General features: G+C 38.6%; 1 protein-coding gene across 1 annotated transcript in view; it reads right to left on the reverse strand.

The window, feature by feature from the left end:
• KCNH5 (potassium voltage-gated channel subfamily H member 5) overlaps positions 1–18575 on the reverse strand; it is a 253979-nt gene that overhangs the window by 222383 nt on the left and 13021 nt on the right. Inside the window, exons 2-4 of the mRNA XM_081935609.1 lie at positions 7793–7916; positions 5225–5331; positions 434–562 (exon numbers count right to left, since the gene is read on the reverse strand). Of these exons, the coding sequence (XP_081791735.1) occupies positions 434–562; positions 5225–5331; positions 7793–7916 (360 nt within the window). The remainder of the gene's footprint in view (positions 1–433; positions 563–5224; positions 5332–7792; positions 7917–18575) is intronic.

Raw genomic sequence — 18575 nt, forward strand, 5'->3', positions numbered from 1 at the left:
GTGTGCAATACTACAGTAGAAGAATCCATTTTCAATAAGTCAATAACATCAATCAATTTTAATTCACTTAAGGAACAGTAAATTACATAAACCATAATTTAAAAAAAAACATTGTTCAGACTTGCATCAGCTATTGCCTCATTTTCACTGTAGCAACACATAATATAGTTACTATAGGGGTGAAATCTGGGAGGTCTTTCATATAGTAACTATTTACAATTGCAATGATGAACTATTTCTCTTTCCAGATCCACAGTCAACCAGATTTTAGAATACCTATCTTGCAGAAGAAGAAAGAATATTATTTAGGTTTTTTATATATATATATACAATATATTTTCAGGATAGATAGATGAGAGAGAGAGTGAGACAGACAGAAAAATAGAATTTCCAGTTTCTGGGAATCTGTTTTAAACATTATTTTCAGAAGTACCTTTGGTTGAATCATCTTCAATAGGTTGCTTGAATAAAGTGATATCTTTAAAAGTGCAAAGAAATAACACCACTTTGTCGTGCTCATTTCTTATCGGTGCAATTTGCATGTAAAACCAAACAGGTGTTCCTGTAATTGAAAAATAAATAAATAAAGCACACATCAGATCAAAAGGAGTATGAAATCAGGCTCATCATCCTAATGATCACTTATCATGTTTACAATGAGCTGTTATTATAGCGAAAGGCATTTGAGTGCCACTGAATAGAATGGGAGAATTAGTCACTGAAAGAACTAGGACTTAACCATTCTTAACTGGGCAAACCATTGTGGTAATGTGTTTGATCTAAGAAATTGGCCTTAATTTGGAAATCTGCAAAAAGATGGGACTGCAAACAAGGGCAGTAGCTGCACCCTTCTTCTCTTCCTTTTCTGTTTCATTCTTGAATCTTTGCTTTCTAGACAAGGGGATCTGGAGGGTTGAAAAACTTAAGATGGTAATCACAACCATACAATCAACCACCCCATCCCCCTTTAGTCAAAAAAAGTAATGCTTTGATTGCATGTTGACAGCTACCATCATGATTTTTTTTGACATTCCCTCCTGTCCTTCACTCGCAGTGGATCCTCCTGTTTCCATATCTTACAATCTGAGCCCCCTTTTTCTTTAGTAGAGGTTACTATGTCTGTTGCCTGGCATACAGATCAGCATGAGGTTGAAGGTGGGACTCAAATATCTCTGGCTGCCAATTCTATAAATCTAAGTATGTAAAAAGATCATTGTGAAATTAAACTACATAATCTAATCTAACCCAGCATTCTTTTTCTGACAGCCTTCCGTGTGGATGCCAGGAGGTGCTCAGAAGATGGACTTCATCACACCGTCTGCTATTTAGACTAGGCTTCCATTCTGCTTCCCCTATAAAAACGTTGATTGCAACTTTTTTAATCCTCACCACTATAATGGCATAATCTTATGACCTTTATTAGAAAGCAATGGAGAACCTCTGCATACACTCTTTCTGGAACAAATGTACCCATTTCCTAAGCATTTTGAAAATTATGTTCCATTATTTCAAAGAAACCATCTGTAGCCAAAGGACAAGAGACCTGAAAATGATGTGGGCCAGGCAACCAAAATCATGATGAACTATTTCAAAACTCAAACTATGTATGAATATAAGCTTTATACTTTTTATAGACAACCAAAGTCAATAGACACTCTGCTCCCTAGCCATGTGGTAGCTACTTATCATGTAGTTATTGCACATAGGGAGTCTGATGACTCTCAAAGAATGGATCAACATCAACATCACTGCACCATTTGCCCAGTGGTTTTTTGCCTACAGATGTATTAATACTTTTTGTTAATTTTCTAGCCTTTGTCCTGATCTGAGCCATCATTCCTTCATTTCTCCAGCTTCTGCCACTACCATCATTGCCAAATGTGGTTCTGTTGTGTCAGCAAGAGAATAATCCCAAACTAATTCCATAAATTTTCCAATATTGTGTTAGACTAGAGAGAACACGGAGAAAAAATGGTTCTGGAAATTCCTTCCAGTTTCTTAATAGCTCTACTTTGGGCGACATGATTGCAAGGGAAGGGGTTTTACGAATGAAACAGTCAGTTGCATTCTGAGCTGCTGCCCAACTACCTCTCTCATTAGGATGCATGGGGGGAGGGTAGTTCCTGTTTTTTCCCCTCTAAAAATCTGACCCATCTTTAGAGTCTTTCTTTTGCAAACTCTTTTCCCAACCAATATAGATGGCCTCCAGACGGTTCCAGCCTGACACCAAGGTCGCTGCATCCTGGGGATGAACTGCTATTAAGTTAACAACTCAGAGTTCTCAAAACACCTATGTGCAATTGTATTGGCTACCAATGGACTGGTGAAGGGGGGCTGAGGTTTAAATTGGTAAGAAAAGTTTTATGTTTTACATGGGAATTTCAGATTCCACCTGACTTTTCTGAAGTCACTTTCTCTCAGTAAAAATTCCTTTTGATAACTAATTGCTTCAAGAGTCATGCTTTCCTGAGGGGATAGCTGAGGCAGGTCTTTACATCCTGTTTGATTCTGTTTACAGACCATTGTCCTTCTTTTAGCCAGACAGATAAAGTTCTGTCTTTACAGAATTTCCTTTGAACATCCCATTGGTTTGGAAGAAATAAAAAAGGAGGCAGCTGCAATTCAGCATCAAGAACATATTGAGAATCAAGATGTAAGTTATATCATACACATTTGTGTGTGAGAGAAAGGGCTGGTGCATATGTAACAGGAAGGGAGGGAAGGAGGGAGGGAGGGAGGGAGGCAGGAAGGAAGGAAGGAAGGAAGGAAGGAAGGAAGGAAGGAAGGAAGGAAGGAAGGAAGGAAGGTTGTTTTATCCTCTGATCTTAGCACTGCAGCCAAAAAATCCCAGTTTGGTGTAGTGTTGTCTTTTTTTTTTTATAAAGATAGCAGATTTAAATTTCATAAGCAGCCTTGACAACCTGCAAAATGCTTTGCTGAGCTGCATAGCTGTGTAATTATCTCAAAATTGGAAAACTTTGAGATCAGTTGAGGAATTGCTTTGGAGTTATGATGAAGCGCTCCATCAGAGACTCTTGTCAACCAAAAACAACAGCATTAGCCAATGAAATTGCATCACTATAAGTCACATTAATCAAGAAGACAGCAACTAACATAATGCTATCCACTTCAAGCAGTGTGAAAATTCTGGGTAGGGCCTTATCAAAATACAGGAGAAAAGACCTCTTAAATTTCTGCCGATAAGACCTGATATGCCCATTCTTGCTTAGGGTATGGAAGGTTAATAGCCATACTTTGTAAGCAGATTCAAAAAACTGGAAGGCACCCTGAACAAGAACTTTACTCAAGAGCCAAGTGATTGTACCAAGCAGTCACATCACTTAATCTCACATGAATGTTATTGTTCATAAGATAATGAAAAACAGTAGCTGTGTCATATTCAAAATGTTTGTCCCAAGGCTGCTCAAGATGATGCCGTGACTGTAGCAGCATTAATTAAAGAGCAGGAGTGTGAGATGAAAACTAATTTTAGGACTATCCATAATCGAAAAAGGGCATATTCTATTATATATATATATTCATTGGCACTTTCTTCCAAGTTGTTGAATCTACAATAAAACATTCATCCTGCTTCAGCTGAGGTGTGATTATGCAATATAGTTCTTTCCAAAGAATACTTCTAATCATTGTTACAGGAAAAAGACCTGGAAGTTTTTTTATTAATTGATTCTTACCATTAGAAATCAGTGTCTGAGGAAGACATACCATTTCCACTAGTCTGGGAACAGAAGTTGATTTTCCAAAGTATTCTCTGGAGAACTGGGAGTGTTTAAAAGGAAGCCATTGTCATTTCATTTGGAAATGCCTTATTGATTTTGCGAGTCTGTTTCAGAGAAAGAATTCTCTGAATGTTGCAGACTCTGATTCAAAAAAGCTGGATGTATTTTTAGTGGCCCCACAAACAGTGGCTGGGTTTTTTTTTTTTTTTCATTTTAATTTTTTTGCCTAACAACAGGAGTCAGTTCTGCTGAGAGATGCTGGTGAGGTGGGGGCTAAAATCTCATCTTGATCATCTCTATTTACAACTGAAGATTTTCAAAACATAAAAGAACACATTGTATATTAGGCAATGAAGTTCTACAATCTGCTAGCTCCATTCATTTATTTTAAATGACAGATTTTTCTTGCTGGGGAACTAGTTGTAGATTGCTTTCCTTTTATCGTCACTAAAGTTTGAGAACTAGTGTCATACACAATTCAGTATGTTGACAGGCCAGTAAACCACTGTCCTCTTGCTCAGCTGAGGAGCCTTCTTCCCTTTGTAAATTGGCCATAACATGCTCACCAAAACTATCGTTTCCAATGCAACTGGGATTGAGGTAACAACTACACCTCTCCAAATGTCCAGTTCTTGACAAATCCAATCACTGTTTTTCCTTTCAGCAGTTACCAGAGAAAATTGCACTGGACTTTCTACATTTGCCAGAGTTTATAAATTCAGAGATTGTATGTATTTAAAAGATTTCTAGTAATTTTAATTCATATATTTACTTCAGCTTATTCTCTGTAGTTTAATGAAGAATGTAGCTTTATAAAATATCTGAATAAGTCTGAGCTTCTGAATTATTACAGCAATTTACAAAGATAAAGGATCTCAGTGTGACATTGGTTTTTTTTAAGGATTTCTACAGATGTTTGAAACTACATTTAACCAGAATAAACACAGAGGACAGAAGATTAGTTGAATTCAATGGTAATGCACCTGTTTCCATGCACAAGAACCAAGTTGATGTTTCCCATTGCCTTTTTCCAAAATTTTTCATTTTAAGTAGCCTGAGGCCATGCCCTGCTTCTTTTACCATGATTTATAGTTAGAGTGTTGTTTTTAAAATTTATTACTATAGTATCCATTAGTAGCAAAAATACAGGCTCTGGACAGAAATATAAGCAGGAAAACCTCTTGATCAGGGCATGCCATACTAACACCCCCAGTCCAATTTTCCTGCCAAAATCAGTCAGCATTCAATGATCATTAATCAAACTTCACAATGCTTTTTGCCTTTCTTTCTTTTCCTCCCCCCCTCCCTCCCCCCTCTTTCTTTCTTTCCCCAAATACTTTTTAAAACATTTCTGCAAACACTTGTTTATTGTGACGGTACTTCCCTCTTGTGTGCATTCTCTGTTAAGATCAACAATAAGTATGTTACCAGCATATATGACCCTTTCAAAGGCAACCAAAATCCACACGGTTTCATATACGTACTGTTCTTCTTATACAAAAGGACTTCAAAGCAATTTGATTCGTAGTTGTCAAATGTCTGTCTAACTTTTTCAATCGTTTTCTTATCTGTGAGTTCCCCATACATAAAACTGGAGAAATAAAAGAGAGAAGAAAAATAATTTGCTTCATTGTCAAAAATAGGCAACCTGACATCCTTACAGACATAGTTATGTTTTAGATTGCAACATAATTGCAGCCATGTATCCTTAACTGTGATTTATACTTTGTGTGGTTCATCAATTATAGTTACAAAATTGTTATGAAAGTCCCTAAAACGAAATTTAGGTGGCAGAGACCTTTGATGGAGGAAAGATTTATATCACTTAGTGTACCAGATGTTCTGGGCATAGGAAGGGAGGGAGAAATGGAGGAGGGGATGGAAGGGAGGGAGGGAAGAAAGAAAGAAAAAAGGAAGGAAGGAAGGAAAGAAAAAGAAAGAAAGAAGGGAGGGAGGGAGGGAGGGAAGGGACAGATAGAGGGGGGGAGGGAGAAGGAAGGATGGAAGGAAATATTTTCTCAACAGTCCCCACCTTTCATTGTAAATACAGGATTCAGAATGCTAAAAATGACATCTTATTAACTGTATATTGATTTTTTTAACCCTGCATTTTTTACTGTTAAGAACCAAAGCAGAATATAACTATTTACAACAAATATTTTAAATACAGTTAGAATGCCTCAAATACTGCTTGTTTAAAATCACAAGGCAGTATAAAAAAACTGTACGAGGCAGAGAATCAACAGCAAGGCAGACAAGAAAGCAGAGCAGTACAAACTTAACCCAAAGTATGGGTGATGGATATGTGTTACACTGGTGCCCAAAGCTTAAAAAACTCTGTGCCAAACATAACACAACAGCAAGAAAATTCCCAAACCACCACACACACATATACAAAAAAGCCTCATCCTGTTAAATGGCACAATTTGGAAAGCAGATACCCCCCCCAAAAAAAAAATCAATGGGTAATTCCAACTAATTCATTCTGATGTTTAATTTTCTTTGGTCAATATCACAAAACAACCTAGAACTGCATAAGGGCAGCACACAAGTATAGGCAAGTAAGTAATTAAAAGATTTCAATAGCAATTGCACTTAGACTTATATACCATTTCACGGTGCTTTACAGCACTCTCTGGGCGGTTTGCAGAGTCAGCATATTGTCCCCAGTAATCTGGGTCCTCATTCTAACAACCTCAGAAGGATGGAAGGCTGAATCAACATTGAGCCCACCAGGTTCAAACTCCTGGCTTTGGGCAGAATTAGTCTAACCACTGCACCACTTTTCTCAACTATGTATTCAGGAGCAAAAAAAAAAGGGAGGGGGAGTTTATTTCATCAAATAACTTAAGCCTTGCTAAATGAATTTCCACTCATTTAGATGGATCTGCTTGAGGATAATTGTGGCTAACTTAAATGTCACTGAATAACTCCAGCTAGTTTCTTTTCTTTTTAAAAGAATTTCTCTCACTTTTCCTCTCTATAATTTCTTCCCTTTGTTTTTAATCTGTGGAAATCATAACCATGACCTCTGTGACCTTTTTTGGATATTTTCCTACAGATTATTCTGGAACAATGCTGCACCAGCAGAAAGTGCTGGCAGACACTAAAACCAGTTCTCCATTTGTGGCCTCCAGAAAGATATTCTACTATTATCTGAGTGTGGACCCTAGAAGCAATCTGAATCTGAATAGAATAGAATAGAGCAGAACAGAGCAGAATAGAATAGAATAACAGAGTTGGAAGAGACCTTGGAGGTCTTCTAGTCCAACCCCCTGCTTAGGCAGGAAAATCTACACCATTTCAGACAAATGATTATTCAGTCTCTTCTTAAAAACAACCAGTGTTGGAACATTTACAACTTCTGGAGGAAAGCTGTTCCACTGATTAATTGTTCTAACTGTCAGGAAATTTCTCCTTAGTTCTAAGTTGCTTCTCTCCTTAATTAATTTCCACCCGTTGCTTCCTGTCCTACCCTCAGGTGCTTTGGAGAATAGCGTGACTCCCTCTTCTTTGTGGCAGCCCCTGAGATATCAGAATTATCATGCTGTTATGTCACCGCTAGTCCTTGTCATCAAATTAGAATATAAATGGGGGCACTGAAAAAATGTAGCCTTCTTGATTTTTTCCTCTATCCATTTCTTTTCAGAATAGATGGAAATGAAAACTGATGAGCTTCATTTAGTCCATTATGAAATGCATGCAGATTTATTAAAAAGTAATCTAACTGGTTTCTGAGCAGCTATTTCTTATATCAATCTTCCCCGGTTTGATGTCTTTCACATATATTTGCTGCTTAGAAATTATTACTATTTGAATATTTAAAGTGGTTTTGAAGTTGCTCTGGGAAAACTTTTGTTTTAAAAAATACTTATCAATTTTATATACTACTCACAGTAATAGGATATATCCCAAATGTTCTCAGATAGCATAATTGTTGAATTGCCACATCTGGAGAGCACCAGGTTGCAAAAACTTTCCTTTACTGTAATGATTACGAATTCCCCCAAGGATCTTCCCAGAACCAATCAAGGGCACCCATTGAGACTCACCTGCAAGTGCTACTTTTCTGCATGACGTCAGCTCGATGGTATCCAGAGAGTTTACAGAAACCGTCATTACTATAAACTACAGGCCAGTCCACAATCTGAGCATTGCCCAATAAAAAACTTGATTCTAAATTGAAAGAAAACAAAACAAAATTAATTCCTCATATAAAGAATTCTTCCAGTTATTGAAGGTAGTGTTCTACAATGATGTTTCTTAACCACAGCAACTTTAAGATGTGTGAACTTCAACTCCCAGAATTTTTAACATTGCAGAGGTAGAGAAATACCGCTCTAGATCAGGGGTATCAAATTCACGGCCCATGAGCCACAAGCATCACATGCTGGCCACACCAACCTCTGGTTTAGCAAAGTGGGGAAAAGTCACACTACATCATGTGACAACAATGTGACGCTGCAAGTTTGACACCCCTGCTTTGGATCATTGTTTTTCACTACCATTATATCGTACTGGAAAATAATGTTAGAGGAAGTGAAATAGCAATAGCACTTAGACTTATATACTGCTTCATAGTGCTTTACAGCCCTCTCTAAATGGTTTACAGAGTCAGCATATTGCCCCCAATAACCTGGGTCCTTGTTTTACCGATCTCGGAAGGATGGAAGGCTGAGTCAACCTTGAGCCAGTTAGGATTGAACCGCTGGCAGTTCCCCATTGACTTTGTTTATCAGAAGATCAGAAAAGGTGATCATGTGACCCTGGGATACTTCAGCCATCATAAATATGAGTCAGTTGCCAAGCATTTTGATCTCATGACCATGGGGATACTGCAACCGTTGTAAGTGTGAAAAATAGTCACAAGTCAGTTTGTTTTCAGTGCCATTGTAACTTTGAATGGTTACTAAATGGACTGAGTTAAACCAAGGATTATCTGTATACTATTGAGAACTGGGCCTCTCATATAAATGACTCTTAATTCCTTAATCCAGGAGTCAGCAACCTGCGGCTCTGGAGCCGCATGTGGTTCTTCAATCCCTCTGCTGCGGCTCCCTGTCGCCTGTTGGCTCCACAATTGATAGGGCTTTCGGGTACGACAGGTAGAGGAAAAAGAATGCTGCACAGGAGGAGACTCTATGGTGGGGGAGCCAGACTTCTGGTTGGCTCCAGAATTGAATGGGGGGCTTCCAGTTAGGACCTTTGTGGCTCTTTGAGAGTTTAAGGTTGCCGACCCCTGCTTTAACCGAATATAGTTGGAAGTGGGCCTTCTGTGTTTTGTTCTCTTTCATTGAGGAACTTTGCTCTGTCTGGAAAAATTCCCAGAGGGATGTCCCTTTGCTTCCCTAAGTTTTCTTCTCGTGTTTGAAGCATAGCCACCTGTTCTCCTTTTTGCCTCATTTTGCATTTCCTGTCTATTTTTAAACTGTTGCTTTTTACTGGGATTTAATTAGTCATTTTTTAAATGTTGGTCTTTTGTAAGCTGCCCTCAGAGACTCTTGGGGGGAAAAAAGAAAAAAGCAGCTAGTGTGTGGAATTAGAATAAATGAATAAAATAAAATAAAATTAACTACGTCAGATCATCAGTAAAGGGAAGTCCAGGGGGAGAGGCCTGCTTCTAAAAAGTTGCACTGGTTTGAACTAATTAAACCAGCCCTGGTTTTTGTTTTGTCCTTTGTTTCTTTCTCTCAATATATAACAAATCAAAGCATCTATATGTGCAGATGTAGCAATGAAGGTATCTAGGCCATGGGTGGGCTTCAAAGATTTCAGCAATGGGTTCTCTGCCCAGGTGCTGGCTGGGTGTGGCCATGGTGGGCTTGGCCTAGTCACCCTCCTACACTATGGCTAGGTGGTGTTTTTTCCTTCCCCAGGCTCCAAAGGCTTTCCTTGAGCCTCTGGGGGGGGGCAAAAATTGCTTCCCCCGGGCTCCAGAGGTCCTTGTTTCCAGCTTCTGGAACTTCTAGGAGGTTTGCTTTTTCCCCTCCTCGAGTCTCTTGAGTCTCTGCACTTACCTCGCATCCAAAACGGGCTGCATGGAGACTCTTGGGAAGGGAGGGGAGGGTGGGGTGGGTGGGCCCAGCCAGGGGTGGGATGGAGGTTCTCCGAACTGGCCATAACATTAACTATGGGTTCTCCCAAACCCATAGCAGGCCACTCCTGATCTCGGCCCAGTGCTTTAGATTTCATACTGCCTGCTTTCCATTCAGGACTATTTGTCTATGTCCTTTTATTGGAGAGACCTACAAGAATTCTTTATTTTTTTGAGAAAAGATGGGTTATGCTTTTGGAAATGTCCCAAAGGTGCTTTTTCAGGAGGCAACTGGACTTTTTTTGTTTTTTCTTTGAAGACATTTTGCTTCTCATCCAAGAAGCTTCTTCAACCCTGACAGGATAGTGGAGAATCCTGTCAGAGCTGAAGAAGCTTCTTGGATGAGAAGCGAAACGTCTTCAAAGAAAAACAAGAAAGTCCAGTTGCCTCCTGAAAAAGCACCTTTGGGACAACCATGACCTGGATGACTGAGAATCTCTACTGACTTTTCAAAAGGGTCCTTACGCATAGTTTTTGCACTAAAATTCAATTTTGCGCTGAAATAAGACCACTAGTTGCTTTTCTCAGATGCTTCTTAAAACTTCAAGTATTGGCCATAGCAGTTCTTAATGCCTTCCCAGTGTGTTATTGATCCCAACACATCAGGCTGGGGAAGGCTAAATTGCCCTCTACTAATGTACAAATTAGAGAACAAATAATATCTTAAATAAGATAGAGAAAGCATGCGGAACATGATTTATCAAATTCTTACTAAACCCTTAGTAATAAGTCTGATTTGAAAGATCTGTGATCAAAAGGGAGGGTGAGCTGACAGAGGCAGATTCAGCAATATTCCAAGCCACTGCCCAACTCCCACTCCTCTAGGAATGCCCTGGAAAAAATATTTTGACAATTTTATATTCTATAGTTTACAGCTGAATCTGGTCCATTTTCAAACTCTCGCTTTCTTTTACCAGCTTCTTCCTTCATAGAAAGTTTGGTTCCATTCCATTCTGTTTCCTGAGGATATAGTTATGGAAACTTCCAAGCCTCTTTATGTTTTTTTTTACATTATCTTGGGATAGAAATAATAAAAAGGGCTTTAAAATATAATGTAGCATTCCATAAACTGGACGCCTTCCAGATTTTGGTCTACAATATCCAGAATTCCAGTGGAGCCCTGCTGAGATTTCTGAAAGATAAGTCCACACACTTAGCAAGTGTGGAAGTTTAGTTTAGTTTAGTTTAGTTTATTAGACTTCTAGACCGCCCCCTCTCCCCGAAGGGACTCGGGGCGGTGTACAGGTACAAAATTAAAACCATACAATCAATAATAAATATAATTAAAATCAGATTAAACAGACCCCTGTACAAGTTTATAAAAATTAAAAACCTAACCTTAAAACCAAACCGTAAAAGTTGCATTAGTTTGATCTAGTTCTTCCATTTTCAAGAGAACTAGCTTAGGAAAAGCATTAGTAATTACCAAGCTAGCTCATTCATTCAAAAGATGAAGAAACAGAAGAAACAAGTTTATTGGAAACCAGCTAGAAAGAACAATCAATATTTAGGAGGTGAATGAATAGAAATGCTTTGAAAAATTAACTACCAGAAGTCATTTCCTTAAAGTATAGTGGTTTATACAATGAGAATTCTTTTTCTGCTGATTTTGTCTGCCTTCAGCTATAGGGAAGAAGATGCAGACTAGTATTTTTGTTGTCTTGGCTCTTCCCAAAAATACTAGAAATGGTGTCAAAAACTAATGACATGATAAAGGCATTGTTCATTGAGGGGAAAAAAAGATAGATCACTTCCCGCTTCTCTTCAATTACCCTTGAAATGAGGCACAGAAGTCCCCTAGATGTCAGGCTGAAGCTCCATCACCACAGTTAATTTTATTTAAAAAGGCCATAAACAAAATTGTACCACAATCTGCAAAAATGTTCACCAGGGTCCAAAACCTTTAGAAATTTCTCTGACCCTTCAGAATATTACCCCCAATGCACAGTTTCCATGACTAAAAAATGCCCTACAAATTACAGGGGCAATTTCAAGAGAAGAAGCCAGAATATCTGGTATTCAGAAGCAGTATATGTGTCATGCTGAATAGTCTTTTAAGATCAACTTGGCTTCCATGAATTGGCTTCCCAAAACATCATGATGGTTGCTGATGGATTCTTGTGTACAGAACCACGGAGAAGTGTTAGCTTAGGCCCACCTCCTCCTCTGCATAGTGTCTCCCAACCCATTAATCTGGACATAGAGGCAAACAGTAGAAAATTTGCTGCATTTATGTGGATTCTTCCATGTTTTAGAACAAGAGCTCTCAACTTTCAAAGCCTTGGGTGAAGCTCCTAGAACCTCTCCAATATTGCTACCAAATCGAAAATATGACTGTAATGATCAGGGAAAGCTGTTTAATATGGAAAGTAACAACAACTGTATTCAGTTCATTTAATGAAATGTTGCTGATATTAAACCACATCACCTTCACCTGCACCAACTTCACAACGTTTCACATGAACATGTTCATGAAATCACCAGGAACCAAGTTCAGTTCAAAGGTGACTTGACTGTTCCATGCCCTACAGCTCATCGTGTGACAAAAATTGTCAACCCATCATTCAAAACTAGCTGGTGTCAAACTTCAAGCTGTGCAGGGAGGAGTCTGAAAGCATCATAGATTCTGTTGACCTTCATCTTCCAGGGCATGATGGAAACACAACCGAAGGTTGGGAAGTAACAGTAAAGGAGAGACCCAGTTGTAAAGCCTTGCTGTCTGTCTTACTGTGTGAGAAAAACAGTGGCTGGAAAATCCTCTGAATTAAATGCCATTCTCACTTTTTGTGACAATAAATTCCAATCAGTAATTACAGCTTATTTGCTTGTCATACATTTTCTGCCAGTCAGTTTTACTACATATTTATTGACTTGATTTGTCTCTCTCCATCTGACAAGGACTCTCAAGGCAGCAAAGTAAAATATCAGGAAGAGAAACAAAATAAAATCTAATTGAACACGATCCCACTTGCTCAACCTTCCTCAACCACGTGCCCTCCAGAAGTATCCAAGAATTCAAAAATAAGAGCACCAAAATCCTTAGGGATTCTGGGTGCCCTTCAATCTAATACCAGAAACCCTTGATCTTTAAGATCAGCTTGAGACTGCTGGATTCAAACTTTTATTGCAGCTTTCCCTAACTGGAGGTCCTCATTTGGAATTGGATGCTGGGTAAGGATGATGGAATTTGAAGTCGAATACATTTGGAGGACCATAGAGGATAATTAATATGAGCTAAAATGATACCCTACAGACCACATTCAACACATACCTTATTCAAAAAAAAAATATTTGCTTTATTGTATTCCCAACCAGAACTAACTATACAGTGTTATGGTTGTACAGTACATCCATGGTAATGAATGCAGTGCTGATAAGCAGTCTCAGTTCTACTTTGGCAGAATCACAGAATGTTTTTAGCTAGATAGGGTCTCATAAGTTAAAAGGTTGTTTTTAAACATGGAAAACCATTCCAGTTTGAGCCCTGGAGATCAGCACTATCAGTAATGTCATCCTGGCATCTCTAAGCAGATAATTGTGCCATTCTTCTAATAAACTAAAATTAACTTTTACAATAATTCCAGAAAATGCAGAGACCTTGCAGGTTGGATCCCTTTTTAACAAGCTTCCACCCATTACTTCTCGTCCTACCCTCTGGTGCTTTGGAGAATAAGTCATTCCCTTCTTCTCTGTGACAGACCCTCAAGTATTGGAAGACAGTTATCATTCCCCCCACCCTCCTATTCCTTATCTTCAGTAGGCTAGACATACTTAGCTCGAGGATTGGAGGTTGGTTCTCCAAGCTTGTGGGTTTGATTTCTAAACATTTCATTACCAGACTAGGTAACATCTTCACAGAATTTAGGGAATTACCCTGAATTCCACTAAAGATGGTATCTGGTAATGAAACATTCAGAAACCAATCCACAAACTCAGAGAAGGAACCTCCACCTTCATCAGGGGTGGTTTCTGGCTTCTATTACAGCCAGTTTGCTTTGTGCGCACATGAACACTTGATGCATGCTAGACACGCATGCGCAGTAGCGAAAAAATGCTTCTGTGCATGTGCAGAAGAAAAAACAAGATGGCGGCGCCATAGGCATTACTTACAAATTTGCTGAGTTCCCCTTCTAGCCCCTTGTCAAGATCATTATGAAGATCTAGTTACTTGCGGGATCGCATCCTGCCCCATACATCCCTACGACCAATCCGCTCACACAGAGAGGGACTGCTCCGGGTGCCATCCGCTAAACAGTGTCGGGGGGCGACACCCAGGAGCAGGGCCTTCTCTGTGATGGGCCCAGCCCTGTGGAATGACCTCCCCCCTGACATCAGGATTACTTCCGATCTCCGCTCCTTCCTTGTAAAGCTCAAGACCCACCTCTTTCAATTATCCGGCCTGGCTCAACCATAGCTTATCCTATTCCTCCTGACAGTCCTTTTAAATTGTATTATTTTGGGGTATTTTCTAATGGCTAATTTTTATTATTATTAATGTAATGTATATTTAATTATCACCTCCTCCATGCATGTATGTATATGTATGTATATGTGTGTATCTATATGTTTATATGTATGTATGTATATTTTTATTGTACGCCGCCATGAGTCCCTTGCGGAGAGGGAGCGGCTAACAAATTAAATTTAATAATAAAAATAATAATAATCTTGAAGAGTATGGAAGACAGAACCTTGAGATACCGCTCTGTGTTATTCCCTCTGTGTTATTACAACAATAGATGACAGACTTCTTTTTCAAGCATTGACTTCCACGGTATTCACAGAGGGTATTAAAAGTGTCAATGTAGCAGTAACAAGTGTGTAATTAAAGACCTACTTCTTTTTAAAGTACATCAATGTAATGCATACATTTTGGAGAGGAGATGAGAGGGGAAGGGACAAGAGATCTAGTTTTAAATCTGCAGGTGGATAACTGCAGTAATTAATATTAGACTGACTACCAAACCAGGCTTAAGAAAAATATTAGAATTTTTAAAGTATTAGCATGCTGTAGATATTACAACAAACCTTCCAAATAGATGAGTATCTAAACAGTGCATTTACTCAGCTGGACAACAGCTCTGAAGTTATTCTATTCATCAGACAAGGATATTTCTATTTGAATGCAACAATAATTAAGTACGTTTTCAAAAACTACTTGGCTGAAAATTTAAGAGTTTTTTTAATGTGTTCTTCTGCTTGTCTTAGTTTTATCTCCATCTTTTTTAAATGAATGGTTTTATGAATCTGACTGTACAGTGTCGAGATCACTTTGCTGATGGATGAACTAAAAGGTTTTTTAAAAATAACTTTTCAGCCAGGTGCTTTATGTTTGTACTTCAGTCTCTTTACAACTATAAAACCTCAACCTCAACTTAGAGCAGCATGTGAATTTGTGTGTCACAGTGAAAGTTACATCATGACCAGACAGCACAAAACCTAGATTTCTCCTAGAAAATTAGTAAAATAACCTTGTGGGGTTATTTTCCCCTTTATTAGAAATTTCTAACTAGTATTGTTGAATAGATTCAGGGAGGAGGCAGGCAAATAGGAAATTTCCAATATTCGTTGAAAACGTAATCAAACTGAGGGAGCATTTTTTCATCTTTGGTGGACATGTAAGAAAGCTTAGAAAATAGCATGCTCAAAATATTGTGTATTTTGATATAGAAGGTTTTCAAAGTGATGGCAATTTAATTCAGAGAATTGGGGGAAGGAGCTTAATGGACAAACATATTGAAACATCTTATTGGATCTGGTTTTTATATATGATCGTCATAGCAAGCAAGACATCAACATTACCTGAGAAATCAAAAGAGAAACTTGGGCCAAATATTCACAACCATGTTGCAAATGGTATGGAACACTCCTCCCTTATATGAGTGAACATTCTTCCTTCTATCTTCTTCTTGTTGTTGTTGTTAGTTGCAAAGTCATGTCGGACCCATCGCAACCCCATGGACAAAGTTCCTCCAGGCCTTCCTGTCCTCTACCATCCTCTGGAGTCCATTTAAGCTCATGCCTCCTGCTTCAGTGACTCCATCCAGCCACTCTGTCGTCCCATTCTTCTTTTGCCCTCAATCTTTCCCAGCATTAGCCTCTTCTCCAGTGAGTCCTTCCTTCTCATTAGGTGGCCAAAGTATTTGAGTTTCATCTTCAGGATCTGGCCTTCTAAAGAGCAGTCAGGGTTGATCTCCTCTAGGACTGACCGGTTTGGTTACCTTGCAGCCCAAGTAACTCACAAGGAGTCTTCTCCAGCACCAGAGTTCAAAGGCCTCAATTCTTTGGCGCTCAGCCTTTCTTATGGTCCAACCTTCACAGCCATACATTGCAACTGGGAAAACCATACCTTTGACTATACGCACTTTTGTTGGCAGGATGATGTCTCTGCTTTTTAGTATGCTGTCTAGGTTTGCCATAGCTTTCCTCCCCAGGAGCAAGTGTCTCTTAATTTCTTGACTGCAGTCCCCATCTGCAGAGATCTTGGAGACCAGGAAAATAAAATCTGTCACTACCTCCATTTCTTTCCCATCTATTTGCCAGTAATTGAGATGGCCAGATGCCATGATCTTAGTTTTCTTAATGTTGAGTTTCAAGCCAACTTTTGCACTCTTCTTCACCCGCACTAAGAGGCTCTTTAGATCATCTTCACTTTCTGCCATTAGAGTGGTATCATCTGCATATCTGTGGTTGTTGCTATTTCTCCTGGCAATCTTAATTCCAACTCTTGATTAATCTAGCCCCACCTTTCTCATGCTGTGCTCTGCATATAAGTTAAATAGGCAGAGCGACAATGTACAGCCTTGCCAGATTCCTTTCCCAATTTTGAACCAATCAGTGGTTCCATGTAAAATAAATCATTGAAGAGAAAACTATATTCTTTTCCTCTTTCATTTAAGATCTGGGCAGGACAGCAGAGGAATTAGCATAAGAAAGGAAATCAGAACTGTTAAAAGAAAAATATAAACATGGGGTCTTTTCTTGTTTAGAAAATGAATCAGATAAGGCCATCTGATTTGCTTTGGGTAGCCTAGCCTTTATCAAACAAATAAAGGAATCCTTGCCAGCTAGGGAAATTGTAGCATTCAAGGAACTTCATCTGCCACAGTCAACAGATCTCAGGTTGGCTCTGAAGTGTGTGTTTTCACTCTAATGTGATTTCTTCCACCTCCTCCAAGAAAGCTCTGCAGATCTGGATTTTAAGCTCCCGGTTTTGTATAGCCAAGCTGTCAAAATATTGTCAGCCACACACTTCAGCAACAGAGCACACGAAAACCAACAGCAATTCCTTCCTGTCAAAATACCTTTACTGAGAAGCTCTTGGAAACGCTCAAGCTGCAAAACAATAGGCTAAATTGCACAATCCCATATTGTAACTCCTCTCATTTAAATGGTACGGGAAGGGAGAGGACATCCGTACATTAGCTAAAAATAACTCATTTCAATCATTCATCTCAAGGCCTACTGCCAAGAAAACCACCAGTGAAATAGGTCCATCAGTTGTTCATGCACTGTGTAATTATTTTCTTCAATTATTCACTAGCATTATCGCTCAATTACTCTGTTTCACCTGGTGGGCATAGTGTGGCTTCTTGTGACCATCACTGACAAAGTCAGCCAGCCTCTTGTGAATTTTTTTACCCCACTGGCCAATGACAGCTCAGGAGACAAACGTGTAATTTAGTTATATAGTATAATCCTATTGAAGCCTCATCTTGAGTGCACTAAGACTTTTTTCAATTAATACAATTTGCAAGCTTATAGACTAAACAACTTTTTAAACAACAGATACATATATGTATACATACTGGTATACATATACATATACACATACAAGCAAATGAATTGTTAATTAATTTCAATCTACATGTGTGTACTTATAATGGAAATAATTCATATCTCTCATGCACACACATCACAGAATACATTCACATGTTGCTGCTTTCATTATGTCAAGTGGCTTTTTTCCCCTTTTGAAATGGCATAGAGTTTCATGAACTTTTATATTTATGATTGCTTATGAAAAAAAATCATTGGACCTAAATTAAATCATACCTTGAGTCAATTCGTTGAATGTAGTGGGGCTTCATTAACTGTGACTATAAAAATCTTAAACCCAATTAATTTCAGTGGGGTTTAACAATGCACCCAGCCCACTTTTCTATTTTATAACTTTTTATTTGAGCAAAATATTTGCAAAACAATCAATCAATTTCATCCATTAACTTAAGTGATTTTTGCTTTGTTGTGCCTTTGAAAGCTGTTGGCAATCTAAACATTAAAACTGGACAAATATCCAGTGCATCCTGGTTTTTAAACATGAGGAGATTTGATGCTGCAATTCTATATTTACTCACTTTAGGAATGGGACTCCCTTTTGCCTAGACATTGATACCTTTGCACAGGGAGTCTCCTCAATAATGGACTATAATGATAACAGTGGAACAATCTGCTTCATTCTTACAGTGCCATCACCTCCTATAATTAGAGGGATAGAACACTAATGTAATTAGAAGACATCTGTTCAAGGATGGAATGGAACACTTTGCCATGGGCAACTCGCCACAACCAACTCACTCTGAGACAACTTGACATGGCCAACTTGTCATGGAACAACTCATTGTGGGAAAATTCAACAATTCAATTTAATTATTTAAAATTATTAAAACATTATTTTATTTTTTCTCATTCCCATTTCATGTTGTCCCTCCTTTGGCATCCTTTCTTTAATGATTCTATTC

Source organism: Natrix helvetica (assembly GCF_964273705.1).
Source record: "Natrix helvetica genome assembly, chromosome: 1".
Classification (NCBI taxonomy): Eukaryota; Metazoa; Chordata; class Lepidosauria; order Squamata; family Natricidae; genus Natrix; species Natrix helvetica.